The 14013-nt window shown below is 38.1% G+C and overlaps 1 protein-coding gene across 6 annotated transcripts in view; it reads left to right on the top strand.

Annotated features, from left to right (window-relative positions):
* Window positions 1-233: 233 nt before the first annotated feature.
* The window catches only part of LOC131766216 (cleavage and polyadenylation specificity factor subunit 6), an 84694-nt gene continuing 70914 nt past the window's right edge, over window positions 234-14013 (top strand). For 2 of the 6 annotated variants that reach the window (XM_059080232.2, XM_059080233.2), the window contains exons 1-3: window positions 382-526; window positions 8369-8578; window positions 10223-10326. In XM_059080232.2, coding sequence (XP_058936215.1) covers window positions 467-526; window positions 8369-8578; window positions 10223-10326 — 374 coding nt within the window. In that variant the 5' untranslated portion in view covers window positions 382-466. Of the gene's footprint in view, window positions 527-8368; window positions 8579-10222; window positions 10327-14013 lie in introns of all 6 variants that reach the window. The other 4 variants (XM_059080236.2, XM_059080235.2, XM_059080234.2 and 1 more) reach the window with 4 other exon arrangements.

A 14013-nucleotide genomic window follows, 5' to 3' on the forward strand; every position in this document is an offset into this window, starting at 1 on the left:
TCTCTGAGGTTGAAGGGGTGAGACATCCTCTCTGGGCGCTCACAGAAAGCGGAGCTACACTTTGTATTTCATCGTGACATAAAACTTCCACCTCTCTAAAAGCCCTGGCTGTGAGAAATGTAAGAAAAACTGAGAAATGAAAATATCACAGGACGCTTGAGTCTGCCAGGGACAACGTGAAACCACCGTCTCTGGAAATGACTGGGACCACCCCCGCCCCACCCCGCCCCGCCCCCCAAGCTAATCCAGACACACAAAAGAAACCGCTTGTACCCTCCGAGGTGCAGTTTTGATTCTCCGCCTGCGGAACTGGCGGCAGCGGAGCAGACGCACGCCCCCGGCCGCCCCCGCCTCGGCCCTCGGAAGTGACGCAGCGCGCCCCGCCCCCGCCGCTAGATCCGCTGCTGCTGCCGCGGCGGGCGGACCTGCAGGAGGTAGCGGCGGTGGCGGCTGAGGCCGAGGGAAGATGGCGGACGGTGTGGACCACATAGACATTTACGCGGATGTGGGCGAAGAGTTCAACCAGGTACGTGAGGGCCCTGGGCCCACGCCGCCGAAGTAGGCGGCGCTGCGGCCGGGATGCGGACCCGGGGCCCACAGTGGGCCGCGAGCCACCGCGGCTGCAGCCCGTGCGCCCTTGGCGCCTGTGGGCCGCGCCGCCCGAGCCAGGCGCGGCGCCCCATCACCCCTCGTTCTACCGCGTCGTTTTGCGGGGGGCGGGCGCCGCCACCCGCCGCGGGTCCCGGAGCGCGGACGCGGGCCGCCGTGCAGCCGCCGCCGACCCCTCCCTCTCCGCTGTCTCGCTCCCCATTGTTGGCGGCGGCCTGCGGGCGCTTCCCGCCGTGTTAGGCCTGGGCGGAGGGGCGGCTTGTTCGCGGGGGGGAGAACGGGCCGCCCCTGCGCCCCTTCCCCGGCCGCCGGGGAGAGGAGGAAGCCTGGCGGGGCGCGCGCCGGCCGCCGTCTCGCCCCCGGCCCTGCCGCTCGGGCTCCGATTCTTCCGGTCGCTCCATTTTGTCTCTGTCGGCGCACGGTCGCCTCATGGAAGGCCGCATTCACGGCCCTTTGTATCCCGCGCGCTCTGCTTCCTGCGCTCCCCTGCTCGTGTTTGCGACAGGTTTCGGCGTGGCGCCTTCTTCCTCCTCCCCTCACACTCTGGGAAGGCGGCTTCGTGGCGGGCATGTTTGCAACAAGTCCTTTGACTTTCGGACCCAGGGATCGTGTTTAAAAAGTCGATTCGCTGCCTCCCTGCCTCAGTGGCCCAGGGCTTGTAGTGCCTTTGAGGCCCAGTCGTTCGTGCTTGGCCTTTGTAATGAAAATACCTGTGAAGATAGGTGGCCTTGGCGAAAAGGAAGACTTGGACGCCCGAGGGTTGGATGGAACAAAAAAGGCGGTAGCTTACCAAGAGATAAGAGGTGTGGTGAAAGAATCTCACCCGAAATTCACGTGGTGTTAGTTTTAAAATAAAGAATTGTAGTTATGACTCGATTTCCGAAAGCAAAATGTTTACTGTCCTCCGAGGGGTTTTGAAAGATTGGAGAAAGTGAGAATGCAAGGTTTTTCCGGTATCTTACTGGCCATTGTAGCCTAGAAGGACTAGCTGTGGGGCTGTGATGTCTGATGTTGGGCATGCTTGCGAAAGGTTGTTACTAGAGTAGTGACGTTTAAGCTGTAAGCCTGCTGCTCACATCTCTACTCCCTTTTATGTAGTAACACATTTAAAAAATCAAATTGTGCCTAATTGCAGTGCACCTAATCGCTTTATCTCTTATATTTTCCAGGTCCACATGAGAAGCTTAGTAAAATTCTAGTTAATGTGTTTTTGTGGGTTTTTCCCCCTTCCATTAAGGATCTTATTTGTGACTAGGGGCTAAAGATTTTATTTTAAATAGGGAAAGCTAGAAATCCTTTCTGGTTTTTTTTTAGGGATGATTGTGCCCCTGGCTTAAATATTAGGGAAAAAATGCAATTAGCTTTAAATGTTTCCTACTCCGTTAACGACTGAATATTTAAATGTAACCCACTGTAATCAAACATTAAGTTTTAAAATTTTTCTTCTTTTTGTTGTGCTTTTATTTTGGATATATGATGCCTGAGTTGTGTCAATGACAGTTTAGAAAATTACCTTGAGTGCTAAACACAGTCAGATTCGAATCCTTTTTTAAGGTCAGTAGACAAAGACTTCTCGGAAATTTCTTTTCCTTTTATTTATCAAATGAGTGTAACTTTCCATCGAAAAGAGGTCCGTATCTGGAAGTAAAGGAAGAGTTAAATGTTCAAGACAATCTTCATTAGCTTTCTTACAAGAAAATATATTTGCTTTGTCTTTCTACCCACAATAAAGGAAGAATTGGGCTACAATTTTAGAAGTTGAGCTTTCTTCAGAACTTTTTAATGAAATATTTTTTAGGCTTTTGCCTGTTTAATTTGGGATGGGCATTTCTCTAACCTGTATAGCTGGATGTAGTGTTACTTGCTTATCCCTGTGCAGTAACTAGTGCCGACTGAGCAGGAGGTAAGAAGAGGTTAAAATTCTGTGGCCCTGATGAGGAACTGCTTTATAACGTTCTTTTAAAAATGTAACTTTTTGTTGATTTGTACATATAATATTATATTTCACACATAGTTGCATGATTTTTACTAGAAGGATATTTATACTTTTCAGATGGTTAATGGGATTAAATAGAATCTTTGTTTTTGTTATTATTTTGCATATCACTGTCCTTTGTAATCTGCGTCCTGTGGGAATTCCTGTTCAAAATATGGCCACATAAGGATAGTTGGTGGTTTTTAAGGTTCATCCTTCATTTTTAATAATGTTACTATCATTGAAATATTTATCTGAAATTTTATCAGAATTAGAGGCAACTACAAAATTATTGTTGATTGTTTTATTTTGTACTCTTATTTAGCTGGTGACATTACTTCTGCTGGTTGCTGTAGTAAACTATGACTTTTTTTGGCTGTGTTGGGTCTTCGTTGCTGCACACAGTCTTTCTCTAGTTGCGGCGAGCGGTGGCTTCTCTTGTTGAGGATCACAGGCTCTAGAGCGCAGGCTCAGTAGTTGTGGCACTCTAGAGCACAGGCTCAGTAGTTGTGGCGCACAGGCTTAGTTGCTCCCCATCATGTGGGATCTTCCTGGCCCAGGGCTCCATCCTGTGTCCCCTGCTCTGGCAGGCGGATTCTTAACCACTGCGCTGCCAGGGAAGTCCCAACTGTGACTCTTTATTTTGTTGTAGTTGAGTAAAATGTTTTCTAAGTATAACGGGTCTTGACTTTGGCTTCTAAACTGCTGTAAACATTTGAAAAAAATCTTTGTTCTTCAGTGTGAGCTGTAGTTTAAATTGCACAGTGTGCTTTGAAATTCTTTGTAATTCATGTATTTTTAAATTTTAAATGGTCATACTTTTATGATGCTTTTTTTTCATGTGTGTTTTGGTAAAGAACAGTATAAACCTATTTCAAAATGTGAGATATTCAGCTGTCTTAGAAGAAACTTTAATTTGGAGGTGGTGTGAGAAAAAGTTAGTGAAACTATAGAATAGTTCCTTTCTTCACCAAATGAATTAAGAATGGAGAATGAAATTGGAGAAGGGGAGAAGGCACATGGGACTCAGCTATTCTTTATAGCTGCTCTTTTAGTTCTTAAGTTGAAGGTCTTTGCATGTAACCAACCAAATTGAGAACAGTCGTCCCAGTGGAAGAATTTGAACTTCCAAACCTCTACCTTGGATTTGGAGTTGAGAAGAAAGTGGTTGGTTTCAGCCTCTATAGTGTGTATCAATTCAGTTTGAACTGGGATTTGTACTTGGAAGGTAGTAGTTACTAGCATAATATTTAATAGTTACAGATTTTTATTTTGACCAAAACTAAATTTAAAAAAATTTTAACTCAATTGTTCAATATATATTTCTTGAGTATTTGTTATATGCCAACAAGGAAGGATACAAAGTTTAGATAGTCTGTCCTTAGAGTGCACTGTAGTGATATTGAGAGACACATACATAAATATAACACTGACAGGTCATGTGTTATAGAAACCACTCCTTTATGTGTATCTTTATCTGTAGAATTTTTGTTGGCAGAGGAGAGGAAAGTCAGATTCTATGAACTTCAAGAAAGCTTATGCTGGGTGCGTTGAAATAGTGTGTATTTTGCTTGTTTGAGGAGCAAAAGCTCTTAATGTGGAATTTAGTTATTGATGTACCTGGTGGTAGGTCACTGATAGCAGTGCTCACTTAATAATCTGACCATCCAACTTTAAAATGAAAATGTATATAGGTAGTGCGAAGAAATTCATTTGGAAGCTAGAGACCTAGACATGCTTATAAGTCTACTTGCCTTTATATCATGAGTTGTTATAGTTTATATTTAGTTATTGTGTATCTACTTTAGCCAATGTCTAGCTAATTTTGGAAAATAAGTTTATAAGGCAAATATCAGTGAAATCTTATTTCTAATAAATTTATGTTGAATAGAGAACCCTCTAAGATAAGGCTTGTAAGGTGGAAACTGAGGTAGGTAGAGATTGATTCAGAAACTTGGATAGAAATGTTTAGGGGAGCTGGAAGTCTTCTTACTCAGTTTTATTATTTATGAGTAGTTCATTCAGTTGCCCACTTCTTGGTTTATGTGGCATATTTTTAGTACCGAGTTGGCTTCCTTACCATTAGTTGAGCTTTTTACAGGGATTACAAACTAATTTTAATATCTACTTGAAATATAGACAAAATCAGAAAGTGAATTATTTTTAAAAGATAAATATGTATTAGATTATCTGCTGTTGGATTTTATGTGCTGGTATATTATATTCTCTTCCATGGTATAGAATACATTTTGTAAATGCAAAATAAAACCGTTCCCCCTGCTATATTTCTCTAAATGGAAATGACTATTAAATTTACTTTTTTTTTTTTTTTTTTTTTTTTAACTATGGGGACTTGGAACAAGTGGCCTTTGCTGTGCCATTAGTGGTAGTATCATATAATGCAGAAGTGGTATTAATACAATTTTAGGACCACCAAAAGCAGTCTTGGGCCTGTCAGAGAGAGTGAAGATATAGTAAAACTACCACAGCCATCCCAATAATGGTATACAGTATATCTGTGACATTAAAATTTTATGGGAGGTGATTAGGGAAAGTATGTCTAAAAAATAACTCTTTGGAGGGAGGGGTTAATGATAATGGAAAAAAGGGTGAGAAACACTTCTTTTAAAAGGAGCTAATTGAATTTTGGTTATTTTACTGTCCATCTTAATTTAAGTGTTTTCTCTGACTGGGCAACAGCTACTTATATATCATGAGGAACATAATCTTGAAGTGTACAATCTTGAAAGGATACCTTGCCCTTAAAATGATTATAGTAATTAGAATGTAGGGAATGAAATAACTTAGTGGATTTTTTAACAAACCCTAGGAGCTGTTGCCTACTGGAATTTATATATAATGTACAGCTCTATTGGTGATTAGCTGCTATGAAAAGTAGATAGTTACAATTGGGCAGTATTTGGTGTCCAAAATAATTAGAGGGGTAATGTTGATTATTTTTTGTTGTTGTTGTTTATGAATGCCATTAAAATTTCCTAATGGTAATAATTGAAAAGACTACATAGTAGAACTTGACACTGTGGACTATCTCTCTTTGACAGTTTGTCCAATAGACTTTCAGAGCTCACCTTCTTTATATGTGACCTGTGATATATATACATTTTCCATAATTTCAGAATGTGCATGTTTTCCCCCTTTTTAGAGTGGGAACAGAAAGTAGGATGTGTTCTGTGTGTGTGTATATATATATATATTTTTTTTTTTTTCCTTAATCTGGAGGATAGGTGTGATATGCTAAAGCTGAAAAGGAAGATTACTGATACTACAGAATACTATGTGTTTTGAGTTGCATTTTAGTAATGGTGGCAAATGTATTCAGATTCATTAATATTTTTTCACCAAGTCCAAATGCATACCATTGGGGCTAGAAGTACAGGCTGTGGCCTTGGAACTGAGCGAAGCTAACTAGTCCACATGGAGATCAAACCCCAGGACCATGGTCTCAATTAGCATCATACTTCAACCAATTGGAAGCAGTCCAGCTACCAGACAAAATGGCTGATCCTAAATATTGGTAGAATCATATCAGTATGGAAAATTGGTTGGTGTCAACATAGGAATTCGTGGATGGACAAAAATAGTAAGTCATGGTGATTTACCAGGTTAGTGTAGCTGCAATTATGCTTGTAAATGATTGTCTACTTATGTGAACATTTTCCTAGATTTACAACTAATGAAAAATCATGTGTTAACCTGTTTCATGAAAGTATAAATCTAAATACTTTTATTTTAGTGCTGCTATTAATAACCCTTGCATTCTCTTTTACTCTCCCTCAGACCATATAGTGTGATTATAGTCTCTGCTGAGGAGGATGGAAACACAACTCCTTTTGAATAATAGTAATAATAATTCTACTTGATGTACAGAACTGGATTGCCAAAGAGTCTAAAGTGCCCACTACCCCTTGCGGGAAGGTTTTTAGTATCTTGAGTGTGTGGAATCACTGCTGCAGCCATGCCACCTGAAGCTTCAGCTACACTGAAACTTCATAACAAAACTCACCCTTCTTTTTTCTAATTTTTGCTATCACTGCGATTTGATCATGTTGTTTGGTTTTTAAAAACACAGTTCTCAAAGGTTATTTTGGTATTGTTGTACAAACAAAATTATGGCATTATTCAGTGACTTGTGGTCTTAGTTTCTGCCCATTGCTAATGATGGTTTTGCTCTCTGACTTACCTTGAGATTTGTGTTCCTTATTAAATGTTACAGACATTCAACCTGGTTAGCAATGTTATGTAGAGATTCTGTTACATAATCAGTAAATTGGATAACTTTGTTATGCAGAAGGTTACCTGAAATGATTTTACAAATTTCAGGTCCCTTGGGCTATGTGTTATAAGTGGTATTTCCCTCTTGGAGATTTTTTTCTTCATTTTCTGTTTCTTTTTAAAAAAATCTTTTTCTGGCTCCCTTCTGAATAACAAAACAACAGCCATGTTCCTTTGGGGCCTATAATAAAAATATTTTGTTGATCTGTTCACAGTCATCACAAATACCTTCTCTGTGTCATTCTTTATCCATATAATTGTTAGTCCCTAAAACTATTAGCTTTTCCTTATGTGCCATTTGTATTCATCCTTAGTGAATTGTATTAATGGAGAGGAGGATATGAGTTATATCTGAACTCTTTAAGTTTATTGTTTTCTAAGTGTAATTGCCTCTCTTCCCTTATTATCTCAAATATTCTACCTCATAAGAATAAAATAGTTCACATCTATCTAGGTACTTAGCTGTGGAAAGGGAGGAAGATAAAAATAGAACTTTCCCTTTGGTACTGGCTAGTCAAGCCTGTGGCCCAGTAACTGTTACCAAAGGCAATTTAAATGGTGTTCAGTGTTCTGCCAGTACCTGCATTTCATTTTTCTTGTGCTTATTTACAGATTGAACCCTATTTTTCCATTTTTCTCCTGTTCACATATTTGCTTCCTTTTCGTTTACCTCTTACTTGCATATCACTTGGGCATGTAAGTGGCATCTACTAGCATTGCTTTAATTCTGCTGCTGACAGTGGCAAAGCTTTACTAGATCCTTGTTGGTATCCCTTTTCTCTTGGCTATGTAGATATCTTTTGCCAATTGACTAAGAAGTCAGGTAAGCATTAACTCTTTGTTGACTGAGAATAATTAAACTATTAATAGATACTAATTTGGATAGTTTAACCTGTGTTTTATTTATTGTTTCTCTTTCCCCTGTTCATTTGTTGTGGCATACGGAATCATTTACATACGCACATTTCTTTATCTTTCCTATGGCTTAGCTCACTATGCCTTTTCTGAAACTAATAGCTTTCACAGAGTTGGGAAGCAAGATACTGAATACCAAAGAAAACAATAGTTGTATTTTTCTGTTAAATATTGAAGATTTGTAATGGCTCTGATTTTTGTGTCAAAAAAATAATTTAAGTCCATCTATTTGTATTCACGTGTTGTTACTTTTAGAGTATTTTATTTCCATGGAAAGTTTTTTATTATTACTTTATTTTGTCTACAAGTTATTCTATTCCTAGAGGAATGTTATTTCCTGTATTATAATAAATATTGGTGGGAAAATAGGATTGATTATATAGAAATTCTCTTTATAGGCACTGTTCAAGAAGAATACATCTATGGCATATAGTGAAAAGATTTGTACTGAGATCTTTGGCTGTTTCTATCTTCTACCAAATGTTTAAAACAAGATAGTTGAATGAACTTGCATTCAAATCTGTTTAGTAGTAGTCTGACTATTGTATAATCTAGAGCATTATTTCTGTATCTCAGGAAGCTGAATATGGTGGGCATGATCAGATAGATTTGTATGATGATGTCATCTCTCCATCTGCAAATAATGGAGATGCCCCAGAAGATCGGGATTACATGGATACTCTCCCACCAACTGTTGGTGATGATGTGGGTAAAGGAGCAGCACCGAATGTTGTCTATACATATACTGGAAAGAGAATTGCGTTATATATTGGAAATCTAACATGGGTAAGTGACTTAACATATGAATTAAAATCATAGGTGATTGATTTCAAACTGTTCCAGTCGTTGGTTTTCTCCAGTTTTATAAAGTAAGAATTTGAAGTTACTAGATTGGTTCTACATGCTTGCTTATGCAACGAGGAGGGAAATACAAGTACCTTTAAAATATCATAAATTCCAAATCTTCTAGTTCTGAATTTTTTAGACATTCAACTTGTTTTGGTAGAGATTCCAGTTAAATATAGTTCGATTTTATCTTCAAATCAATTCTTTTTATTTTACTACTCCTACACTTCAGCTATCCCAGTTTTACAAAGAAAAATGCTCACATAAGGTCAAACAGGGATTCAGAAGTGCAGGAGAGAAACACAGTACAACTCCTGGTTTTAAGAGTTTTCATTATCTAAATCATATTACAGACATGTTGAGTTTCATTTTCACTCATAAATTTGAAATCTGATTTATAGAAATGCTGCTGTATACATTATATTTTAATTTGGGTTATTTATGAGACTGTAGGATTATTATTGGTTGGGAGTTTCATTAGCTGGACGTTCAGTGTTATCTATATTTTATTAGTATTAAATCTTAAGTATTTACTAAAATAGTCCTTTAGAATTTTTGCATTTCTACTTAGAAACATTTGTTACACATACTTGAAAATTTTTAAATTGTCTAGAAATCAAAACTTGTTACTGTTCCATTTCCTTAATAGCATTTTATTTTTAAATGTTTACATTTTTAAAAAACTGATCTATCTCCCACTACACAGTCTGAGGAAAATTTTTTTTTTTTACATTTTTTGGGTGTTTTTTTTTTTTAAATGTGGACCATTTTTAAAGTCTTTATTGAATTTGTTATAATATTGCTTCTGTTTTATGTTTTGGTTTTTTGGCTCCGAGGCATGTGGGATCTTAGTTCCCCAACCAGGGATCGAACCCACACCCCCTGCATTGGAAGGCAAAGTCTTAACCACTGGACAGCCAGCGAAGTCCCTGAGCAATTTTTATAATATTGGAGACAGTAGCAATGTAGTTATGAAGAGTATGGTTGCTAAGTAAGCCTCTGAATCTTAGTTTTTACATATGTTAGTTTTATAACCTTGGAAAAGCTCTTTAACCTCTCTATCCCATGTGTAAAATGGGAGTAATATAGGACTTTTATGTTTTAAGAATTAAATATTTGATATAAAGTACATGGTAGGTACTCAATACATGTTACGTGTTTTGTTTTGTTTTGTTTTGTTTTTTTCCATCTTACATTGAAACATAAGATGGAGTTTATTTCGCCAAATAATTTCCTTTAAGGAAAGGAAGTGACAAGTGAGATTGGTTTTATTGAAAATTTAAAGTTGTAGCAGTTGAAAGCTGGAAGAGACCAAAAACTCATAAAGAGTTTAAAAAAAAAAAATCTATGTTCTCTCTAAGGGTATGTACCTTCTAATTTCTAAAACTCTTACCAAGGGATAAAATTATGTCCTCAGGTGCTTTTGTGCTATTTAAAAATTGAAGGCTGACTGGCAGTAATTGTACTTAATTTGCACTAAGCATTTTCTCTTGTTTATCCTGAGTTTACCCTTAAAAAATAAATGGAAACAATAAAAATCTTTGGATATGTTTTGATGGTTAATGAGAGGGAAATATCTTGCAGTGGACAACAGATGAAGACTTAACTGAAGCAGTTCATTCTTTGGGAGTAAATGATATTTTGGAGATAAAATTTTTTGAAAATCGGGCAAATGGCCAGTCAAAGGGGTAAGAATTTTGTTTTAATTCTTTTTTTTCCCTAATGGAAGTTAGTAGCTAGTGATTACAATTTTGGGGTTAACTTCCCTTGAAGTTAACGCTAACTACACATGTGTAGGATGTTTTATTTCTACATTGTCAGGAGGTTCTCAGACAAAGATTCATACTCATTTCATGTATCCTGTGATCTACCTCACTAAAACTAGTGGAGCTGGGAGTGTAGATAGATTAGGTCTCTTTTCCAATTTTCCTGACTTTTCTCCATCTGTGGTTGAAATGATTTTTGAAATGACAGTTTGAAGAAACATTGCTATCCCTGTAATTAAGGGATGGTGGAAGATGGGCAACTGAAGAATAATGTAACATGGATGTTTTGCTTTATTTTTTTCAACTATTAAACTACACAAATGAGGTAGGATCATTACGGGATCATTATAAAATACAGATGTCCAAATGTAAGAAAATAAAAAGCCACAATCTCACCATCCATAGATGATCACTCTTGACATTTTAGTGAATATACTTTCAGGTTTTTAAATTTTATTGCAAAAACAATAGGATTATAACTCATGTTTTATAATGTATTTGATACATGGAATAAAACAAATATTTAACAATAAACATATATCTTCCCTAATGTATTAGTTCTTTCCGTCATACCTTGTATGCTACTGTAATTTATTTTACCATTCTTATCTTTGGTTATTTGGATTTCCAGTTTTTGCCTATTATAAATAATGTTGTGGCAGGCTTCATTTTATATAAATCTTTAGGTGCAGATTTTGGACTTTTTAAAAGGTAATTTGCTAGATGCAGAATGATAAAAAATATGCTTAATGTACTTATTTTATATTGTTTAATATGCCAGTTTTCAATAAGTAGGAATATTTTCAAAATACGTACAGAGTCTGACTGCTTTTCATGAACTTCACTTCTACTACCTGATCGGAGCCAATGTTATCTCTTACTTGAACTTATGTAATAGCCTCCTACGTGGTGTTCCTGCCTTCACTCTGATTCTCTATAGTCTATATACATGACACATAGCAGAAGTTGAAAAAAAATTACATCAGTATTTGCCTGCTCAGAATCTTCTGATGATGGTTATCTATTTTATTCAGAGTAAAACCCAGAATCTTCACTGTGGCCTACAAGGCACTAAGACTGGTTTTCCCACTACCTCTCTGACCTCATCTTCTACTACTCTTTGACTTCCCTTTGCAGCTTCAGCCACATTAGTCTCTGATGTTCCTCAAACACATTGCTACTTAAGACCTTTACACTGTTTCTTCTTTGTGGTTTATTTTTTCCCAAAATGTCTACATATGGGATCTTTCACTTCATTCAGGATTTTGCTTGAGTTCCCTTCCCTGGCCACCCTGTGCAAGACCTTCTGCTCCCATCACTGTTTCCTTTTTTTAGTTTTTCTTATGGTATATTTTACTCGTTTATTGTCTTGTCTCCTACTAGGTTTAGAATGTAAGCTCCGTAAGAGCTTTGCTCACTGTTGTATCCCTAACCCTAGAATGGTGCCTGGGATATAGGAGATGGTGCTCAATAAATGTTTGTTAAATTAGTGAATTAATTAAATTATTTCTAAATGTTGTGACCCAAGATAATCTTGAATCAAACAGCAGACTTTGTTGACCAAGGATCTAGTTTTTTGTTTTGTTTTGTTTTTTTAAATATTTATTTATTTATTTTGGCTGTGCTGGGTCTTAGTTGTGGCATGCGGGATCTTCATTGTAGCACGCAGACTCAGTTGCGGCATGGAGGCTTCTTAGTTGCGGCATGCGTGTGGGATCTAGTTCCCCCACTAGGGATCAAACCTGGGCCCCCTGCATTGGGAGCATGGAGTCTTACTCAGTGGGCCACCGGGAAAGTCCCAAAGGACCATTTTGAATACCAGGGAGAAAAGAGTCCTTCTGAGAATAATTTAGAATATTATATAACTGTGAATTGATACTCGTTCTTTTTTTCTCTATTTTAAATTTATTTTTCCTAGTGAGATATAATTCACATACTATAAAATTCATCATTATAAAGTCTTCAAATCAGTGGTTTTTAGTTTATTTATGAAGTTATACAACCATTACCACTGTCTAATTCCAGAATATTTAATCACCCCCAAAAGAAATCCCATATGCATTAGCAATCTGTCTCTGTGGATTTGCCTATTCTGAAATGGTATCATAAAGAATGTGGTCCCTTGGGCTTCCCTGGTGGCGCAGTGGTTGAGAGTCCGCCTGCCGATGCAGGGGACACGGGTTCGTGCCCCGGTCCGGGAAGATCCCACATGCCGCGGAGCGGCTGGGCCCGTGAGCCATGGCCGCTGAGCCTGCGCGTCCGGAGCCTGTGCTCCGCAATGGGAGAGGCCACAACAGTGAGAGGCCCGCGTACCGCAAAAAAAAAAAAAAAAAAAAGAATGTGGTCCCATGTGACTAGTGTCTTACACTTAGCATAATATTTTCAGGGTTCATCATGTTGTAGCATGTGTCAGTACTTAATTTCTTTTTATAGCTAAATAATATTCCACCATGTGGATACACCACATTTTAAAAATCCCATCCATCATTTGGTGGACATTTGGGTTGTTTCCATTTTTGCTATTATGAGTAAGACCCCTATGAATATTCATATACCAGTTTTTGCATGAGCATATATATATATTTTTTTAAGGAAATTGTTTCTTTCGTCTAAATAGGTTACACTTGTAATTGTATCTTCTGCCACTGCTGCTACTTGATTAAATAGCTTGAATTTGGGGCTGTTTTATAAAATGTTAATTTTGAAAAATAATTTTGTATTTTTTTTATTTTATTTTATTTTTTATTTTTTTTTTTTATTTTTTTTTTTTTTTGTGGTATGCGGGCCTCTCACTGCTGTGGCCTCTCCCTTTGCGGAGCACAGGCTCCGGACGCGCAGGCCTAGCGGCCATGGCTCACGGGCTTAGTTGCTCCGCGGCATGTGGGATCTTCCCGGACTGGGGCACGAACCCGTGACCCCTGCATCGGCAGGCGGATTCTCAACCACTGCGCCACCAGGGAAGCCCTAATTTTGTATTTTTAAACACTAAATAGATTCTCATAAGCAAAGTGAGCTACTCATACTGTGAGAAGCACATGGAGATGAGATCTGACTGTGGAAGCTGTGTACTAAGCATCCCATTTCTTCTTCATTCTAAGGTGCAAATTCTCTGAGAGCCAACAATAGGTTGAATTGCACTATTAACTTTTTTTGTCTTGTTTGGGGGGAAGTTTATTATTGGTCCAACACATTATACCTGATTTATGTATGTTAATTGTGTAAACACGGAACTCTAATTAAACATCAGCGTAGCATGTGAAAAAAGATAAGTTACACTGTAGTCCCCATATAATTTGGTGCTGTTCCAGAACCACCCTTTCATATAGACAGACAAATATTCAGTGAAAGAAGTTAAATTTATAAATATTTATAAAAATTTCCATTTTTGTTCTTATGAATAATGCCCCTGTGAATATTCATGTACCAATTTATGGGAACATATATTTTCAATTCTGTTAGGTACACGTATACACCAGGAGATTTATTTTTCTGCCATGAGGCTTGCAGGATCTCAGTTCTCCAACCGGGGATTGAACCTGGGCCACGGCAATGAAAGCACCAAGTCCTAACCACTAAACAGACCACCAGGGAACTCCCAGGAGAGAAGAT

The sequence above is a fragment of the Kogia breviceps genome, chromosome 12 (assembly GCF_026419965.1).
Source record: "Kogia breviceps isolate mKogBre1 chromosome 12, mKogBre1 haplotype 1, whole genome shotgun sequence".
NCBI lineage: Eukaryota > Metazoa > Chordata > Mammalia > Artiodactyla > Physeteridae > Kogia > Kogia breviceps.